Here is a 16,510-nt window from a genome sequence, read left to right as displayed (position 1 = left end):
CAGCCCAGAGAAGGGCTGAGTGAGGGACTGAGCAGACTGCAAGAGACTGAGCAGTCAGAAAGGGGGCTGCGTGAGAGACTGAGGGGTCTGAGGGCCCAGAGGAAGGCTGCATGATTGTGGGTGTGTGACAAAGAGAATATTCATGATGATACCATCTGTGAGACATGGGGCATAGTGTTGGGAAGGTATGGAGCCATGCAATTAGCCCATAAGGCAAAGGACCATAGCCACCAGGTGGTCATTAGCACAAGACCAGGTCTGGGAAGCCCTGGGGCAGCCTCCCTTTTATCACCATAGAAGACCTCAAGGCATAGCAGGTGAGTGAAGGGGAGATTATTCCCAGAGGGAGCAGGGCAAAGATTAATTTGGGCCTCCAGGGGCTTATGGTCACCCCCTGGGGATGCCACCCTGCTACAGGTCTTTTGCTATGTCTAGCGTAGGTCATCCACATTTCTGAGCCATATAGAAGAGTGGATAAAACAGGACTCATAAATATGGATTTTCACTTTAGTTAACAGTTTGTTATTGTTCCAGGCTGTGCCTTGCAAAAGACTAAAGTTCCTGGCTGCTTTGCCAATCCTACTAGCGAGCTCAGCATCAAGATCTACATTGCTGGTAACAGCAGAACCAAGGTAGAAAAATTGGTCAACATCATCCAGGTGAGTACCATCTAGGGTGATATCTGGAATTGGTTCTGAAGAGCCTTGGTGCATGATAACAGTCTTCTTCAAACTTATTGCTAGCCCAAAGATTTTGCCTGAGTCAGACAACTTGGTAATGAAATGCTTGTTGTAGGGAGTCAACACTGTGAGCCATAAGGGCTGCATCATCTGCAAACAACAGGTCCCTTATGATGATCTGTTTCATTTCCATCTTAGCTCTGAACCTTCAATGTAAAACAGTCCTCCATCATGTCTAGTGTGGAGATAGACACCCTCTCGAACATCATAGAATGTGTGCTGAAGCAGGAATGAGAAGTAAATATTAAACAGTGGGGGAGCCAGTATGCAGCCCTGCTTAACTCCACTGTTGATGTTGAATGAATCAGACTCTTGGTTTCCATACATTAGTTACCTTCATGCCATCTCATGTAAGGATTTCACAAGGTTTAGCAATATAGGTGGACAATCAAGTTTCTTCAGAACAATGTAAAGCCCTGACTGACTAACTGTATCAAAGGCTTTCATTAAATCAATAAAAGCCATGTAAAGTGGGATATGCTTCTTCCTGCACTTTTCCTGCAGTTGTTGTATACAGAGAAGACCATATCTGTTGTGGACCTTTGTGAGCAGAAGCCACACTGGCTCTCAGGATAGATTCTCTCAGCTAATGTTTGAAGTCTAGGTAAAAGCATATGGCTTAAGATTTTCCCCACAATGTTGAGGAGAGATATACCTCTGTGGTTATTACACTCACTTCTGTCTCCTTTGTTTTATGGAGTTGGATGAAATGAGCATCCTTGAAATCTTGTGGAAGTTTTTCCTTCCAACAGAATAGCAGTACCTCATGTAATTTTTGCAGCAAATCTTTGTTTGCACATCTGTAAAATTCAGCAGGTAAACAGTCAGATCCTGAAGGTTTGTTATTGGGAATCCTTTTGATGCATTGCCCAAGTTCCTTTAGTGTAGGTTTGACATCCAGCAAAGTCATAACTTTAAACCCAGGCAATTCGTCTAGCACACATTAGTCTACTACAGACTCCTTTGAGTAAATCATTCCATAGTGCTCAATCCACCTCTCCAGTTGCTTCTCCATATCAGTTATGATATTACCATCCAGGTCTTTCAGCAGAGCTGTCTTGTGCTTTGTCAGCCCAATGGCCTTTCTAATGCCCTCATACAACCGTCTACTGTCGCCTGTGTCAGCTGCCTGTTGGAAGCTGTCAGAGACCCAGCCAAAATTCTTGAGCACACCGCCTGGAAGCTGTCTGAACAGCCTTATGAGCTTCTCTTAGGTTGTTGAGTGAATCAGTAGTAGGAGCAGACTTGTAGGTGATTAGGGCAGTTCTTTTTCTCTCAATGAGTAGTAGCAGTACCCTTGAATGGTCTACAAACCAATCAATGTTTTTCTTAGTACTCTTTCCAAACTCTTGATTTCCACATTGTACATACTTGTCTTTAGGACTTTCGATGCATCTGATGCAGTTTCACTGATTCCGGCTGACTGCTACTTCTTCAGTGAAAAGCCATTTCTTGACAGGATCATTGATTTGGCCCAAGTCAAAATGAGGTTGTTTGGCAGGTTTATTGTGGTGGGTCTTCTTAGCTTGAAATTTCACTTTACAGCAGACAAGAGCATCTGTGTCACAGTCTGTGCTTTGAAAGGATTGTGTATGCAGGATATATTGCAAGTGTGTAGGTCTTGTCAGTACCAAGCCCAGCTGATGCCAGAACTTGGACTTCAGGTGTCACCATGATGTTCTTCTTCTGATGTTACCAGCAAAGAAGGCATTGGTCACCAATAAGCCTTGACTGGCACAGAGCACAAGAACTCTCTGACCAGTCTCATTCATATGTTTATTGCCATGACTACCCAGAATCCCAGGCCAGATCTCAGCACTGGACCCAACTCTTGAATTGAAGTCTCCAAATACTAGAATGGGTTCCTTCCATGGAATCCTGCTGATCAGTTCTTCCAGCTGTTGATGGAAGCTGTCCTCCTCCTCATCACTAGCTTGCAGAACTGGAGCACAGGCACTGACAAGGTTGATGAATCCCTTCTGTAATCTAATTCCAAGTATCATGGTACATATAGACACTGCAATCAGAGCTTCACACAATGACATAAGTTTATAAGCAAAACATATACCATGTCTCTCCTTACTCCTTCAGGTTTACCATGCCAGTAAATGGTGTAGTCCTTCTCCTTTATGAAGCCTTGGTATGGTAGAGCCAGGGGGAAAAGAGGGGAAGAAGCCCTGCTCACAACCCCACCCTGGTCACCTGATTCCCTGAGACTTACCAGGTGTCTGGTCCCAACACGGGATCAGAAGAGCTGGGACAGCGCCTCTGCTTATCCACGGAAACTGGTGCTGGAGACATTTGCCAGCTTAAGCTGGCAGCTCTATGAGGGGCATGCCCACTGCTCCTTAGATGTCCTCCCAGGTGAAGCAGGAGCCAGCTGATCAGGAGCCATTCTCCCTTCTAGTGGGAGTGAGCAGCTCCAGCTGTGTGGTGGAAAAAGCAGGCAACTGGCCCAGGGAACCAGCCATAAGCCTCAAAAGCTTCCAGGAAGCAAGATGCAGTGGCGAGCCAATGAGAGAGCATGCCAGACAACGGACTGGTGAGGAAGAGTCTGTCTGCTCACCTTTATTTGTATTGATAAGGAACAGACTCTTGGGGATACCAGGAGCCAAATCGGGCGCTTTCAGCCACGATGGTGGGTGCAGATTTGACTGTGACTGATTATGACTCCGGAGGTATGAGGCAGGAATGTAGGGGCAGAGGAGATCCCAAACTTGGCCCCTAAGGCCAGATGACTGGATAGCAAACCCTATGAGGGACAAGCTCTGAGTGGTGGGGAAAAGCCTGCCCATCCTGAAGAGAACTGTTACTGCCATTAGCTTATTTCCTCCTATTGTTATTACATCAAAGCTGTGGCAGGCAAGGCAGAGTACGGGCACAGGCAGTCTTTCCTAGGAGAAGAGAGGCAAAACTCCTAAACACCAACAAGAGACTTTAAAGAACTCAGACACCGAGCCTTGTGAACACAGCCCTTTGGGGTGACAGAGGCTCGATTACACAGTCCCAGAAAGCTGAGTTTCCTGAGCGCTACCGGGAGGAACTAGGAATAACAGCCATAAATTGACTGAGAGTAGATTCAGGCTAGATATCAGGAGGTACTACTTCACAGTCAGGGTGGCTAGGATCTGGAACCAACTTCCAAGGCAAGTGGTGCTTGCTCCTACCCTGGGGGTCTTTAAAAGGAGGCTAGATAGACACCTTGCTGGGGTCATTTGATCTCAGCATTCTTTCCTGCCCATGGCAGGGGGGGTTGGACTTGATGATCTGCTCAGGTCCCTTCCAACCCTGCCAACTATGAAACTATGAAAGAGCTGCAATATCAATTCTGAAACATGCAAGCTCATTACTCAACATGGCCATTTTCCTCAGATCTGAATACAGATCAAAGTCATACCCAGGGGCCAAAGTTCATATATTCCAGCAAGCAATTCTGTATAAAATCACTTGAGCCAGGATGTAAGCAGTGAGACGAGGCTCGTTTGACCCACCTTTTCTAGGGCCACCCTCATGTGAGGCAAGCAGGCCATCCCTAAACAGGGCTGCTTGGAAATCTTGGTAGCTCCCTCAGGGCCCTTATGGTTCTCTCAGATCTCTGCAACCATCTTGCCAAGACCTTCAGGACATATACCTAGGCAGAACTATGGGGGAACGGAGGGTGCCATAGACCTGTCATTCCCCCTTTACACCACTGAGCCAAAATCCAAAGGCCAGAACAAGTTTAGACATTCAGTGACACAGAAGTTATAGTTTCTGCTAGACTGCAACCTGAATAGAGCTGCTAACTGCCTGCTGCTTCAGCCTGAATGCCTTTTCTGTAAGGGTGCGGTCTTAGCCTTTCTTCAACCAAGAAGTGTCCACAAGGCAGCAGTGGATGCAGTTTAATGTCATGCCCAGGACCCCTTCCAAAATGTAACCAGGGAGTGAGTTCAGTCTAGAATCAGCAGTCGTATGAGAACCCAGTGGTGTACTGTCTCTGGAAGGTATCACGGGGAGACCTCCTGATGAAATTTCCTCAATGAGCACTCTCAGAAATGTATTAAGCAACTGTTGCTACTTCCACTGATCAAGATCTGGGCTAGGGACAGAAATTACATAAAAACTGATATAAGTGATCAAAAATCAGTTCAAATCAGTAACACAACAGAAGTCCAGTGCACATAAGCCACTTTCAAAGTGGATTAAACCAGTTTAAGATAAACGTGGAGAGATGTAGTATCAGACTTAACTGATTTAGATTAAATTGTTTTATTGTACTTCTGTCCCAGATCCCCCTCCAGATTCAAGTTAACTCACAGTCCCCCAGCATCCCAGGATGTTTTGCACCTCCCCTACACCTCCTCTCTCAGGTGGGTGGGCTAACTTTGGCCCAAGCGGTCTGCTCCAGCCAAGCAGGGAGGCATGTTCTAGCACTCCCCTGGCTTCTGGCCTGGGCCACTGCAAAAATGTGGCTGCATTTGCAGAATCAAAAGTGAATGTATGTTTGCTTGCTTATCAGTTCAATCTATGAAGCTTAAACTAACCTGTGAAGACTGAATTAATTCATCCTTGGGCTTTTTGAGTGTCTGTACTTAGAACAGCAGAGAATTCCCTTCACCCCCAACATTTTGTGGGCTTATTCTTAATGCAGATCTTCTGATCACACCTCTAAGTAGAACATCCCTACGTAGTCTGACCACATAGAGAACATGTAAGGGCATACCGTTTAAAGCAAGTGCCTCACAGTACCTCAGAAAACTATGTGCCAAAATAACTGGAGAATAGAACTTTATGTGAAACAACCAAAACACAAATAAATAAAACTCATGTAGGTCTGAAACTAGCAGAAGATCCTTATGTGCCCTGAAAAACAGAGGTGCACTGATACATTGGTTCATAGCATATCAGCACCTATAAAAGGAAAATTGACATAACCAGCAATCAGCTTTTTTTGGATGATGTGGCTGATAACGTCGCTGATAGATGTTGCGTGCATGTGTGCAGCCATAGCATGCATGCAGCCAGCCCAGCAGCTTGGAGATTAGCATCAGGCTGGTAAGTCTGTTGGGGGGAAAGGGGTAGGGGAAGGAAAGGGGCGTGGGGGAGGTAGATCGAGGCCCCCACAATGAGGAAGAGAGTGGGGTTGGAGCAGGGACAAGTGCTGTCCAGCCAGGGCAGGGCACAGGACACAGCTGCGAGCTCCTCGTCTGTGGGACACAGGGAGAGGGGGCAGCTCCCACTGCTGCACGCACCTCTGGGGAAGGTATGGGGGGCACATGCCCCCTGGATCTGTGCATGGGGCGAGGGCAGGCTGGGGCCCCCGATGGAGGTATTGGGCCAGGGCTGCACTCAGGCCAGGTGGTGGTGGTACTGGGAAAGGGGCTATGAAGGGGCTACAGCCACCCCAGAATTTGCTGTAGAACCCCCAAACCTCCCCTCCCAGTGCTGCTGCTGCCCACCCCAAGCACAGCCCCAGCCCAACCCCCCTATTGGGAAGAGCCCAACATTGCCCCTGGCCCCAGCCCGCAGTGGCAGTCCGCCCTTGTCCCATGCCCAAATCTGGGGGGGCACCCCCCCATGCCTCCACCGGAGGTGCACACAGCGGCAGGAGCCACCCCCCCCCACACACCCCCTGGATGAGTCGCTTATGGCTCTGTCCCACACCCCACCACAGCAGGGCAGCACCTGCACTAGCCCCATCCCTCCCTCACCACAGGGGCCTCAATCTGCCTCCCCCCTCCCCACCCCACCCCATCCCTTCCCTCCTCCCACCCCTTCCCACCCAAAAGACTTACCAGCTGGACACTGCTTTCCAAGCTGCTGGGCTTCATACCAGCAATCAGATCGGTATCTGCCAATATGGCTCATTAATAATCAGCCATTGGTATCAGCACAAAAACCTCTGTCAGTGTACCCCTACTGAAAAAATATTCTTCCAGAAGGGCACAGGCCATGAATTGAAAAAATAACAATGCAAGCTAATGGTACTTTTAAAAGAAGTTCAAACTACAAAACACATTGATCATCAAAGCTGCTAAAAGTCAAAAGTCATTGTAAATAACTTAGAGAAACTAAGTAGCAGAACTGGCTGTAATTTTTTAACACAAAGGATTTCATCAAAGTAAGGCCTCTCTCACAGGAGGAAATGCTAATGAATCTTTCTTCTTAATTTTTTTTTTTTGGCTAAATCAAAACCCATGTTAAGTTTATTCCATTTTTCCACCCCTCATCTCCTTTTACTCGCTTCTTAGGTTTCCTTTGGGTTTTCTTTTGAAAAATGGTTGAAATTCTGTGCTATTCTCTAATCATTTTTGCAAACTAAATTGTTTCAAAAGAATGACAAGGTGCTTTTTGTTTTTAAAAAATAGTCCATTCAAAACTCTGCAGAAGAAGAATATATATTTTTTAATTTGCATTATTGCCTCCTACGTTTCAGCAAATATATTTTGCTCCTGGCTTTAAGTTGTGGCAAATCAGATTTACATTAGATCTCACGAAAAAACTTCCTTACTGTTAGAACACCAAGGCAGTGGAATAAACTGCCCAGAGAAGTTGTGCAATCTCCTGCAGAACAGGGTAGTTATGGAAGATCTTGTACAAATTGTTCAATTCACTTTACAAATCTAGCTGCAAAATTCTGCAACTGACAAGCATAATAGAAAGGAAGAGATTAAACACTAGTCACCAATGAGTTAAAATAATCACATTTGAAAGATGCCACGGCATAAACCAACTTCCCTAGTGCTCCTCAAAGTTAACCCTGAAGATATTTCTCACATGGTGTTAAGAACTTTTGATCCTTGTGTTGATACACTCATCTAGTAAACGTCTAGAGTGGAAATCAGCAGTCCTGTTTATAACAAGAGGGATCACACTATCGGAGCCCGTTTTACCCCTTAAAAGAGACATTGGTTACACCTACATGTGATATTATTATGATATAATAAATTCTGGTGCAGTTCACGCCAGAATTTATTGTTCCCAGATACAGTGTTTACATGTGTGCCCAGGATTGCAGCACATTGAGCTGGGGCAGTCAGCCTGCCAGCCTGGAGCTGCTCAGACCGGCTTAGTGTGCTACAGAGGGTGAGGCTAGCCATCCCCAGTCGCCATCTACACATACGCTGTGGTGGAGTAAATAACTCTGCTGTAGAATAACACTTGTGTTGGGCAGTACTGTCCTATGGTAGAGTTCATTAGTTTATTCCGGCCTAATAGTACTACACATGTAGATGGTGACACTTTAATGCAGAGCTAATTAGTCAACTCCACAGTAAAGCATCTCGTGTAGATACACCCAGTGTCTCAGAGGCAAATTAAACAGCAAATCTGCTTTTCCAACACTGATCTTAAATAATTTAGTTGCCTATACCTAGACCTCAGACCAATAGGAGAGAAGCATCAGCTGGTATGCAGACAGGTAAGGCTAAGCATCAGCCACATAAAGTGGTTAACGCCACATCTCTGGAGAACTTGGCTGAGGTGATAAAGAAGAGAATACAGAGAATATCTGCCCAAAGGAGTTAAAATAGGCCTTACTGAAGGCACAGCTGTCCAATATAACTTAGTCGCCTCAAGAGTGAAATCAAATTGGGGTCATCCTAAACATCACAACTCTACATGCTAGTTATTTTAATAATAAGCAGATGGTTCACAAGATTGAAACCAGCAAACCAATCCAACTGCCAGAACAAGGGAACTAAATCCTCTTCCTGGAATCCTCCTGAAATCACTCCAGACCTAGAAAAAAGCAGATTCCATTCTGAAATATGGTTAATCCAGATAGAAATGTATCTTGTGCACCATTAGACAGCAAACAACATATTCCTTTCACCAGAACTGCCACTGTATTTTTCAAGACTGTTGTGAAGGAGGGAAAAGTTGAAAAGCAACAGTCACTTGATTCTAGTGAAGATCCCTTACTATATGGGGTAGCAGATAAATTGCTGAAACACATCAAGTCCTGAACGCGTGACGAAGGATAGCTACTATAGTTGGGGGGAGTTGGGACCGAGCATGAAGACTCGATTCTCAAAACCCTGCCATTCGCTCACTGGGCATCACTGGACAAGTCGCAAATTTATGGTTTCAATTTCTAACATGTAAAATAGGGACAATAATACTTTCCTTACAACCCCATTGTAGGTTTAATTGCATACACATTTCCACATGTTCTATAGATGGCAATTGCCATAAGTGCTAAATATTGTTATGCCAACAAGCCTGAACAGCATGTGCCCCTGGTAGCTGGGAGAGCACCGCTGCGGCGGCAGCAGGAGCCTGGTGGCGGCAGGAGTCTGGTGGTGGTGAGTGGGAAGCTCCCGCAGATGCCACCAGAACTGTTGGCGGTGGGGGGTGGTGAGCGCTGACCACAGGTCGGCGACCACCCACAGGCGCCAGGGGCAATCATGGACTGCAGGCGCCACTGACAGTGTTAGCAGCGCCTTTTTGCAGGGGTTGCACTGCCACACGCAGGGGATGCATGTGCACCTGTGCGCACCCCCTACATGTCGCCCCTGCCAACAAGTCCTCTTCTGAGCCCAGTTTGAAAGCTCTTGCTTCAGCCATGTCCAGGGAGCCAACTCCACAAGGGGCAAGAAAATAATTGTAACTCTACTTCCTATAGTTTGGACTTGGTAATAAACTGATCTGTTTGCTGAAAACCAAACTCTGGTGTGCTCCATAAGTTAAGGCCTATCCAGGAACAATGGGCTGTGCTTTGGGTTTGTAGCTCACAATTAATTCCCCATAACCCCCCAACCTGTTTTGGTGCTTAACTGAGAGGATATTATACAGCTCCTGGCAAAGCAAGATTCTGCTAACTGTCCCAAAACTACATGAGCTCCTGGCTCAACCACTGGTGTAAACATACAACAGGCACACAATGAACAACATTCTATCAGTGTAAGTTATTTTAATCCAGTGTAGAATTACCCTAGGGAAAATCAGGAGTAAAATCACATGGGTGTTGGTGTCAATTGTCCACTTCTACCCTGAGATAACTATTTGCACAATGCAAACTAGTTATTAGATGTCCCACTCCATTGCTACCCCGCCCCCACTAATTTCGTCATTAATAGGCTAGAGGCACTGATTCAGAAGGTCATTTTTAGCAATGCTCTGCCCTCCTGGGCAGCCAGAAACTAAATAGGGTGTTTGAAGGAGGAGAGGGGCACAAAGGAATGGCAACTCTGAGCCAGCACCAAAACTTTTACAGGCTGAAGCACCTCTCAGCTGTCCCCATCAAGGCTGCAGAGGCACAAAACCCATTTTGACATGGAACTTCTCTGGTCAACTTCTGTGTGGTTCGTGACTCTTCCTGGGCCTATAAAGCATGGTCTGATGGAGAGGGGCCGACGATTAATTCTTGGCAAACAGAAAAGGTTGGTGTTAGTTGCTGAAGATGCTAGAGACAAAGAGATGTTAAGGACTAACTGAGGCAGAAACATTTCCAAAAATTTGCAGGGTTTAGCTGCATCCTACCTGCCTGCTTGCAGGACACCTGATATGCTGAAGAGCCCAAAGTCCGTGATCACCACCTTTCCGTTGTCATAGAACACGTTTTTGGACTTGAGGTCTTTGTGAAGGATCCCTTTCGCGTGCAGGTACCCCATGCCCTGGAAGGAAGGAAGGAAAGGAAAAAGGAACTGAAAGGGATGCATAAACAAGTTGAATAGTATGAGTCCTCAGGAGAAACACCAGCCTGGGTTCAAGGTGTTTCCTTGAGGAGATGGAACAATAAGAACAGGAGATGGAGATGGCAGTGCTAGTGTCTCTTCCCTAAAAGTACATCTTTAAAGAAAAGACTTTGATAGCCCTCTGATGGTCTGGGTAACTCATCAACATTAGTTCTAATATGGCCTGGGCATAAAATCCCTTAGACAGGTCTGAAAGTTTGGCCTGAGGCTTCTTGATAATGTAAGAGGATATTCCCTGTAGAGCTAACTCGGTTAGGGGAGACATCATGCAACAGTCACTCCGTCAGGGGACTTAGGATGCCACTTACTAAAAGGGTCTGAATCATCTAATGCAGAGCTATACAACTTCTGGTGCACTCTCCTGCTGGAACAAGCACATGGATGTTCCCTGCTGCACCCTGCACATGGGCACACAGCTTCCTGACCACAGGCTGTGCTGATGTACTGTGCCAGCCCCATGCCATGGGCTTCACTGTCACTGTGGGCTGTGCCAAGCTTCTCTGATCCACTCCCACAGGCAGGGAAGGAAGTAGAAGCCAGAGGGAGGGAGCCCAGAGCCTCCAGGTGCTACTGTTTCAGCAAGAGTGATGGAGGAAGTGGTGGCCAGGTGGGAGCTTGAGGGCCACAAATTAACTCCTCATGGTCCATATGCAGTCCGGTGGCCACCAGTTGGACAGCTCTGGCCCAATGGAAAAAGCAGGGAATGAGAAGCAGCAAATTTAGGATCTATCCCCAGTATTGCATATGCCTGGCCTTAGCTTATCAGTTTGCCACTGTCTCAGTTTCTCCCTCTAAAATAAGGATGATGATGATGATGATAATTCAGGAGCTCAAAGCGGTGCCGTGAGGATCATTTAATGTTTACAAACATACAGCTGTGAGATCTTTGGGTGGGTGCTTATAAGGCAGAGTGAAGTTCTATTAGTATTTAGTGACTATTTGTTAAATAGGTGCTGACTTCTTCATCCTAATTCATTTATTGTGCAGAAAAAGTAGCAGCAAAACAGAGCATTAACTTTCCTATAACTGCAGACAAACTAATGATGATTTTATATCACATTGTTTTGAGGTTGGGAGCATTAGGGTAATAATTTAAAGCCCTCCACTGCCACCATTATGTTCCCTGACTGAATCAATAATGTTTCCCTGTGTTCACATCATACTATTAATCTAGAGACAAGAGCCATGTAGCAGGAATCGGGAGTCTCAGCTTAACTTTTTCCCCTATTAAAAGCTATGTGGTAGTAAATTGAGATTAGTGCTATTGATGTAAAGGAGGATGCAGGTGGGAAATCCAAAGTCACCTACATTGGATGGGCTTATTTAGGATTGTTAAACCCAGGTCACAATAGGGTGGCTTTTCTGACCGACTCTTGGGCCAAGATGTTTGACTGTAATGAAAACATCAAAAGAAACTGCACTCTGGAAGGCCTATCACAGGGCCTATCACAGGGTGCAGGTGGATGAGATGACTGGTCCCATAAGGAATCTCCAAGCAAGAAGAGACTTGACACTTGAGTCCATAACCAAGGTGAATGGAGGAGTGGCCAGCTGCTTCTCCGTGAAAATGTCCCTATTCTGCCACTCACAGCCGATGAACACAGAGGGGTCAAGCTAAGGCATACATGATTTTGTGGTCTGTCCTGTAGAACCAAGGACAGAGGCAGGACTGTTGGGTCTTATTCCTGTTTATACTAGGTACGTGTCAGGTGAATGGCTTTCTATAGTTCAGTTTCCCCATCTGTAGAAGGCCTTCTTCTAACCCACAAAGCTGGGAGGCCAGTGCTAGCAAGCAGCCTTCTGGGGTGCAGGTGCAAGGTGGAAAGAACGAGTCAAATTTGTGTTGGTGGTGAAAAACTCAGAGGTTTATTGTCACTTAGAATGTAGACTAGCTGGTTGGTTTAGCATTCAGCTCAACTCAGTAAAACTGCCTGGGACAACAGTAGCAACACTAGGCATCAGTTAAGAACCCCTCCCTTTCTACAAGAAACAACTTGTGCAGTACTTCTATTTACCCCCCAAATACCCAAGTGTTCATGCCAATGCTTACTTACTTTTCTGTTTAGAAATCCATTTCTACTTTTCTTTTTGCCAAGTTCATACACCTGGGATCTTCATTTCTTCTTATTATGGCACTTGCCCTCAATGTTATTTTGCTCCTAACCTTCCCTTTTTTTGGACCAGCTTCTCTGCTCATTAGTGTTTTCTTTTTTATATATTTCTTATTAGGTCATTCAGCCTCTGCCCATTCTTCCCAAGCTCCCTTTTGAAGCCTTAGTTTAACCCAGGCTTGGCATAACCAAAACTCCTGCAATGGCAATATCAACTAAGATCCTATCCAGGAAACACACACATGTACAATGTTAGACTGACCAAACAACTTCCCAACGGCCCTTGTGGCAAACATTAGCTATCTTAAGCCCTCACTACTTAAGGCTGTTCATTATAGCCCTGCTCCCAGGGGGGCAGTCAGCAAAACTTCCACTGCAGTCCTCAGGAATTTACCATAACATATGCTGGACAAGCATGATGTACACAAATGCAGGGTGGAGGAAGCAGCCCTCTGATTTATTCTACACTCGGAAGTTTTGCTGGCAGAACTTTTGTTCATACACAAAGCCCATAAGCCACAGCAGGCAAAACCCTCCACTCTTCTGGGAAAGTTACTCCATCTCTGCCAAATGGTCTAAGATTTCTGCTGCTGTCTGGCAGACTTCTGAAGGCACATAAAGGCACTCCTGTTTTATCAGCCAGCTGCTATGGTCCCTTCAGCATCGGGTGCCCTTTCAGAGGGCATTTCATACCTGGTAGCCCAGCAGCTTCCGTGGAGTCACATGAAGCCACCATGTGAGTGTGCACATGCTCCAGCAATTTGGTGGTCGTGCCTGTTGGCTGGTGTCAGGCATTCTGCTACTGTGCAAGATGCCTGCACTCAACATTTTCTTCTTCCGCGGGGCCTTGCATTTGCGTGAGAGGCTTTGGAACTGGAACTTTGGAGCTGGTCACAGCTTGGAGGAGGATGCAATAATTGTATGCTGAGTTTACAATAGCAGAGGTCATATGCTAAGTCAGTGCTTAGCTCCTGGGTAAGCTTGCACACACACCATTGTCACCCTGTTCCTCTGCCATGTGTATGTTTATGACAGGCAGTATATTTCAATGAAAGGAAGAGGTGGTTTTGCAAAGCCCAATTATTTATAGCCTCCTTAGCAGCTAAAAAGTGCCTATAGGACAAACAAAGATGCTGTATGCATAAAAATCAAGAGGGCCCCATTCAAACAGGCTGTTTTCTTATTGTGCACAAGGGGTATGGTATTTCAGATACTTCCCAAACCCAAGGACAGGAACCTGTGGTGGGAGCCAAACTCCGCTTTCAGATACATGATTCATGGCATCTCATGAGAGGACCTGCCTCTTCATGGCTTATTTGCTCTGGCAACAGGTTGAGACTTGAGGACTGCAGTTTAGAATGAAGGAATTTATCCAACTTGTTGATTAAGATACTTCTCTACAATCAGATAAAGGCCTGCACTGGTAGGCAACCTCTTGGCCAAGCCCAAATTTGTAACCTCTCCCCAGTAGTTTTTATGCCAGATTACATGCCACCTCCCCATGTCTGCCTGTGCATCAACAACAATCCAGAAGATAAAACTTTGTGGAGCCCTACGCTAATTGGCTACAGCTTCCTATATATATGAAAAGTCAGCTCCCTCTGCTGGCTCAGCTTCTTAGACAAATAGCTTGGCTTGGCTAAATAGCATCACGATATAAGAGGAACTCTTGCACCCAATAGTCCAATAAACCTAAAGGATCTTTAGTTAGCTAAGGCTGCTAAAAAGATAAAGTCATTTGGTTGCTGTGATTGACACAATCAGGATTCCTGTCTGGCCTTGTTCTCACCTATCCCTTTCCTCTCGACTAAGGCTGCACTCTTTCCTTGCTTGGACTGGCTTGGTGCCCAGGGTGGATGCTCCACACAGGGAAAGCGGTGACTTCCAGTTGCTGCTACCACCATAATCACAATAGTGCAGCTGCAGCTAAAGCTGTTATTTTCAGCCCCCACCCTTGTTGCCCTGCCCTAATTACACTACTGGGCCAAACTGTAAGAAATGCCAAGCATGAAAGGTTTGTAGATAATAGCAAGTTGCTGCCCTGTCCAGCTACAAAACTGACACATAAAACTAGTGCTGGTTTAGAAAGAGATGTGCTTTCTTCTACAAGCTGAACTGGACAAATGATCCCAGCCTTGTAGTGATGAATCTCTGGTGTGGAATGCTGCCAAAGTAGCTAAGAAGTACTATATGCTCCCCTCAGACTAGACAGGAGATGAAAGGAAAGCTTGGGAAGGGCAATAACACTCCCTCTCTTCTGCTAATTATGCATTGGAATAAGTCAATTAGTATCAGTAAAGAGGAACAGGTGACATTCCCTCCTGCCCTTGGGGAGATGCCCATAGTATCCACAGTGCACTCTGCCCCTGAAAGCCAATGGCATGAGGAAGTGATCTGCTGTCCCTCATCCCAAATACAAGAACAATTTGGTGCTGGTGTGTGGGGATGGCAGGGTATCTTAAAACCAGCCCAGGAAAGAAAAGTTTATAAACAAATGAGTGTAGGACTTCACCAGGACTCTACAGATACCTTGATACTCTACACACCTGTAAAGTAATGTGTAGCCACTATCTAGTTTGGTTTGTATCAGAATCTGGACAGAGCACACATGACTAGCGGCAACTGTAATCAAGGACAAAGGGTGTGTTAGTTCACCGACTTTCTCTGGAAGCTACTGGTGCTTGGCATCTGAGAGCCAGACCTAGATATTTAGGGCTTTTAACCTGCTGGAAAGGCCTCTGAGATCATCATATCTAGTCATTTGCTTCCACAGGCCACTGCATCATTGAATCTCTTCCATAAACTGATTAATCATTATCTTAACTTTTTTTTTTTTTTTTTTTACAAGGTGGGTTTCAGTGTGAAGCAACCCACTTCGTACTCTATGAGGCAAGAGAAAACAGGGGAAAGGAAAGGCTGATGAAGTTGGAGCAGAAAGAAAAACAGAAAAACAGGGTCCAAGAAACTGTTCACATATGTTAAAAATAAAAAGAAAGTGCTTTAACATGCGCCAATGGCATTTACAACTTGTATTTCAAGCTGTCGCTCTTTCTACACAAAGATGTGGTCCCTATTATTTACCTAACCTCTGTGAAAATATTTCAGCTTCTTCTAAAAGATTTGCTTGTATCCCCTAATTGAAGGGGTTCAAATTAATCCCCAGTGCAGTGGTTTCCAACCTTTTTTTTCCACGCCCCGGGGGTGGGGGCAGGGGAGCTCCCAGCACGGCTCGTCTTTTCTGTGCAGTGCTGCCAGTATTGCCCTCGTGACCTTCATTTGGGTCGTTACCCGGGGTTGGGAACCGCTGCCCTAGTGCATACAGCAAAGGGGCAACATTCAGAGAGGATTCTCAGGTAGGCTTGAAGGACTCAAAAGCACGTACCAGACCATTTCAAAGAAAATGGACTAAATCAAGACACGAACTCCTGCCAAAAACCTTTGGGAGGAAGGAACCTCTTGTCTAAGTGTAATGTATCTGACCATAAGGAATAGAGCAGTGGCAATTAAAAAAAACAAGCAAAACCTCACAGACCTGGAGCTGCCTTTGATGTACCAGAGGTCTGCCTTGTGAGAGAAGTTTATGCTAAAAAAGGACAATCATAGTAATAGGAATAGGAAAAGGAAAAAACCCAGAGTTCTCCTCAGGAAGCATGCTGCCAAACAGAATGCACTGCTTCAGGACACATGCCCCAGTGTACACCTAGGATTCATCCCGTCACTGGATGCCATCATGCATATTTAAAAGGAACCTACTCTGCCCATTAGAACATCGCCATGGGGGCTCATAAGGCACCCCCATCTGGAAGTGTGCTGATACAAGTGCCCAGAGTGCACCCCATGGCGTGTGCTGCTCGTGCCCCCAGAAAGGGCTGAGGGACTGTTGCTATGCACAGAGGAACTGAACCTGGTGGTAGGGACTCTGTACACCTATAAGGGGCTGGGAGCAGGGCAGAATGATGCTGTACAGACCTAGAAGTACCCT

The 16,510-nt window shown here is 45.9% G+C and overlaps 1 protein-coding gene across 3 annotated transcripts in view; it reads right to left on the bottom strand.

Moving 5' to 3' along the window:
* The window catches only part of KSR2 (kinase suppressor of ras 2), a 317,481-nt gene that overhangs the window by 39,437 nt on the left and 261,534 nt on the right, over positions 1 to 16,510 (bottom strand). For 2 of the 3 annotated variants that reach the window (XM_059713555.1, XM_059713556.1), the window contains exon 17: positions 10,203 to 10,336. In XM_059713555.1, the coding sequence (XP_059569538.1) occupies positions 10,203 to 10,336 (134 nt within the window). Of the gene's footprint in view, positions 1 to 7,147; positions 8,460 to 10,202; positions 10,337 to 16,510 lie in introns of those variants that run through there. The other variant, XM_059713557.1, reaches the window with a different exon arrangement.

The sequence above is a fragment of the Alligator mississippiensis genome, chromosome 10 (genome assembly GCF_030867095.1).
Source record: "Alligator mississippiensis isolate rAllMis1 chromosome 10, rAllMis1, whole genome shotgun sequence".
NCBI lineage: Eukaryota > Metazoa > Chordata > Crocodylia > Alligatoridae > Alligator > Alligator mississippiensis.
The sequence above is the reverse complement of the archived record's forward strand: the minus strand, read 5'-3'. Positions and strand labels throughout refer to the sequence as shown.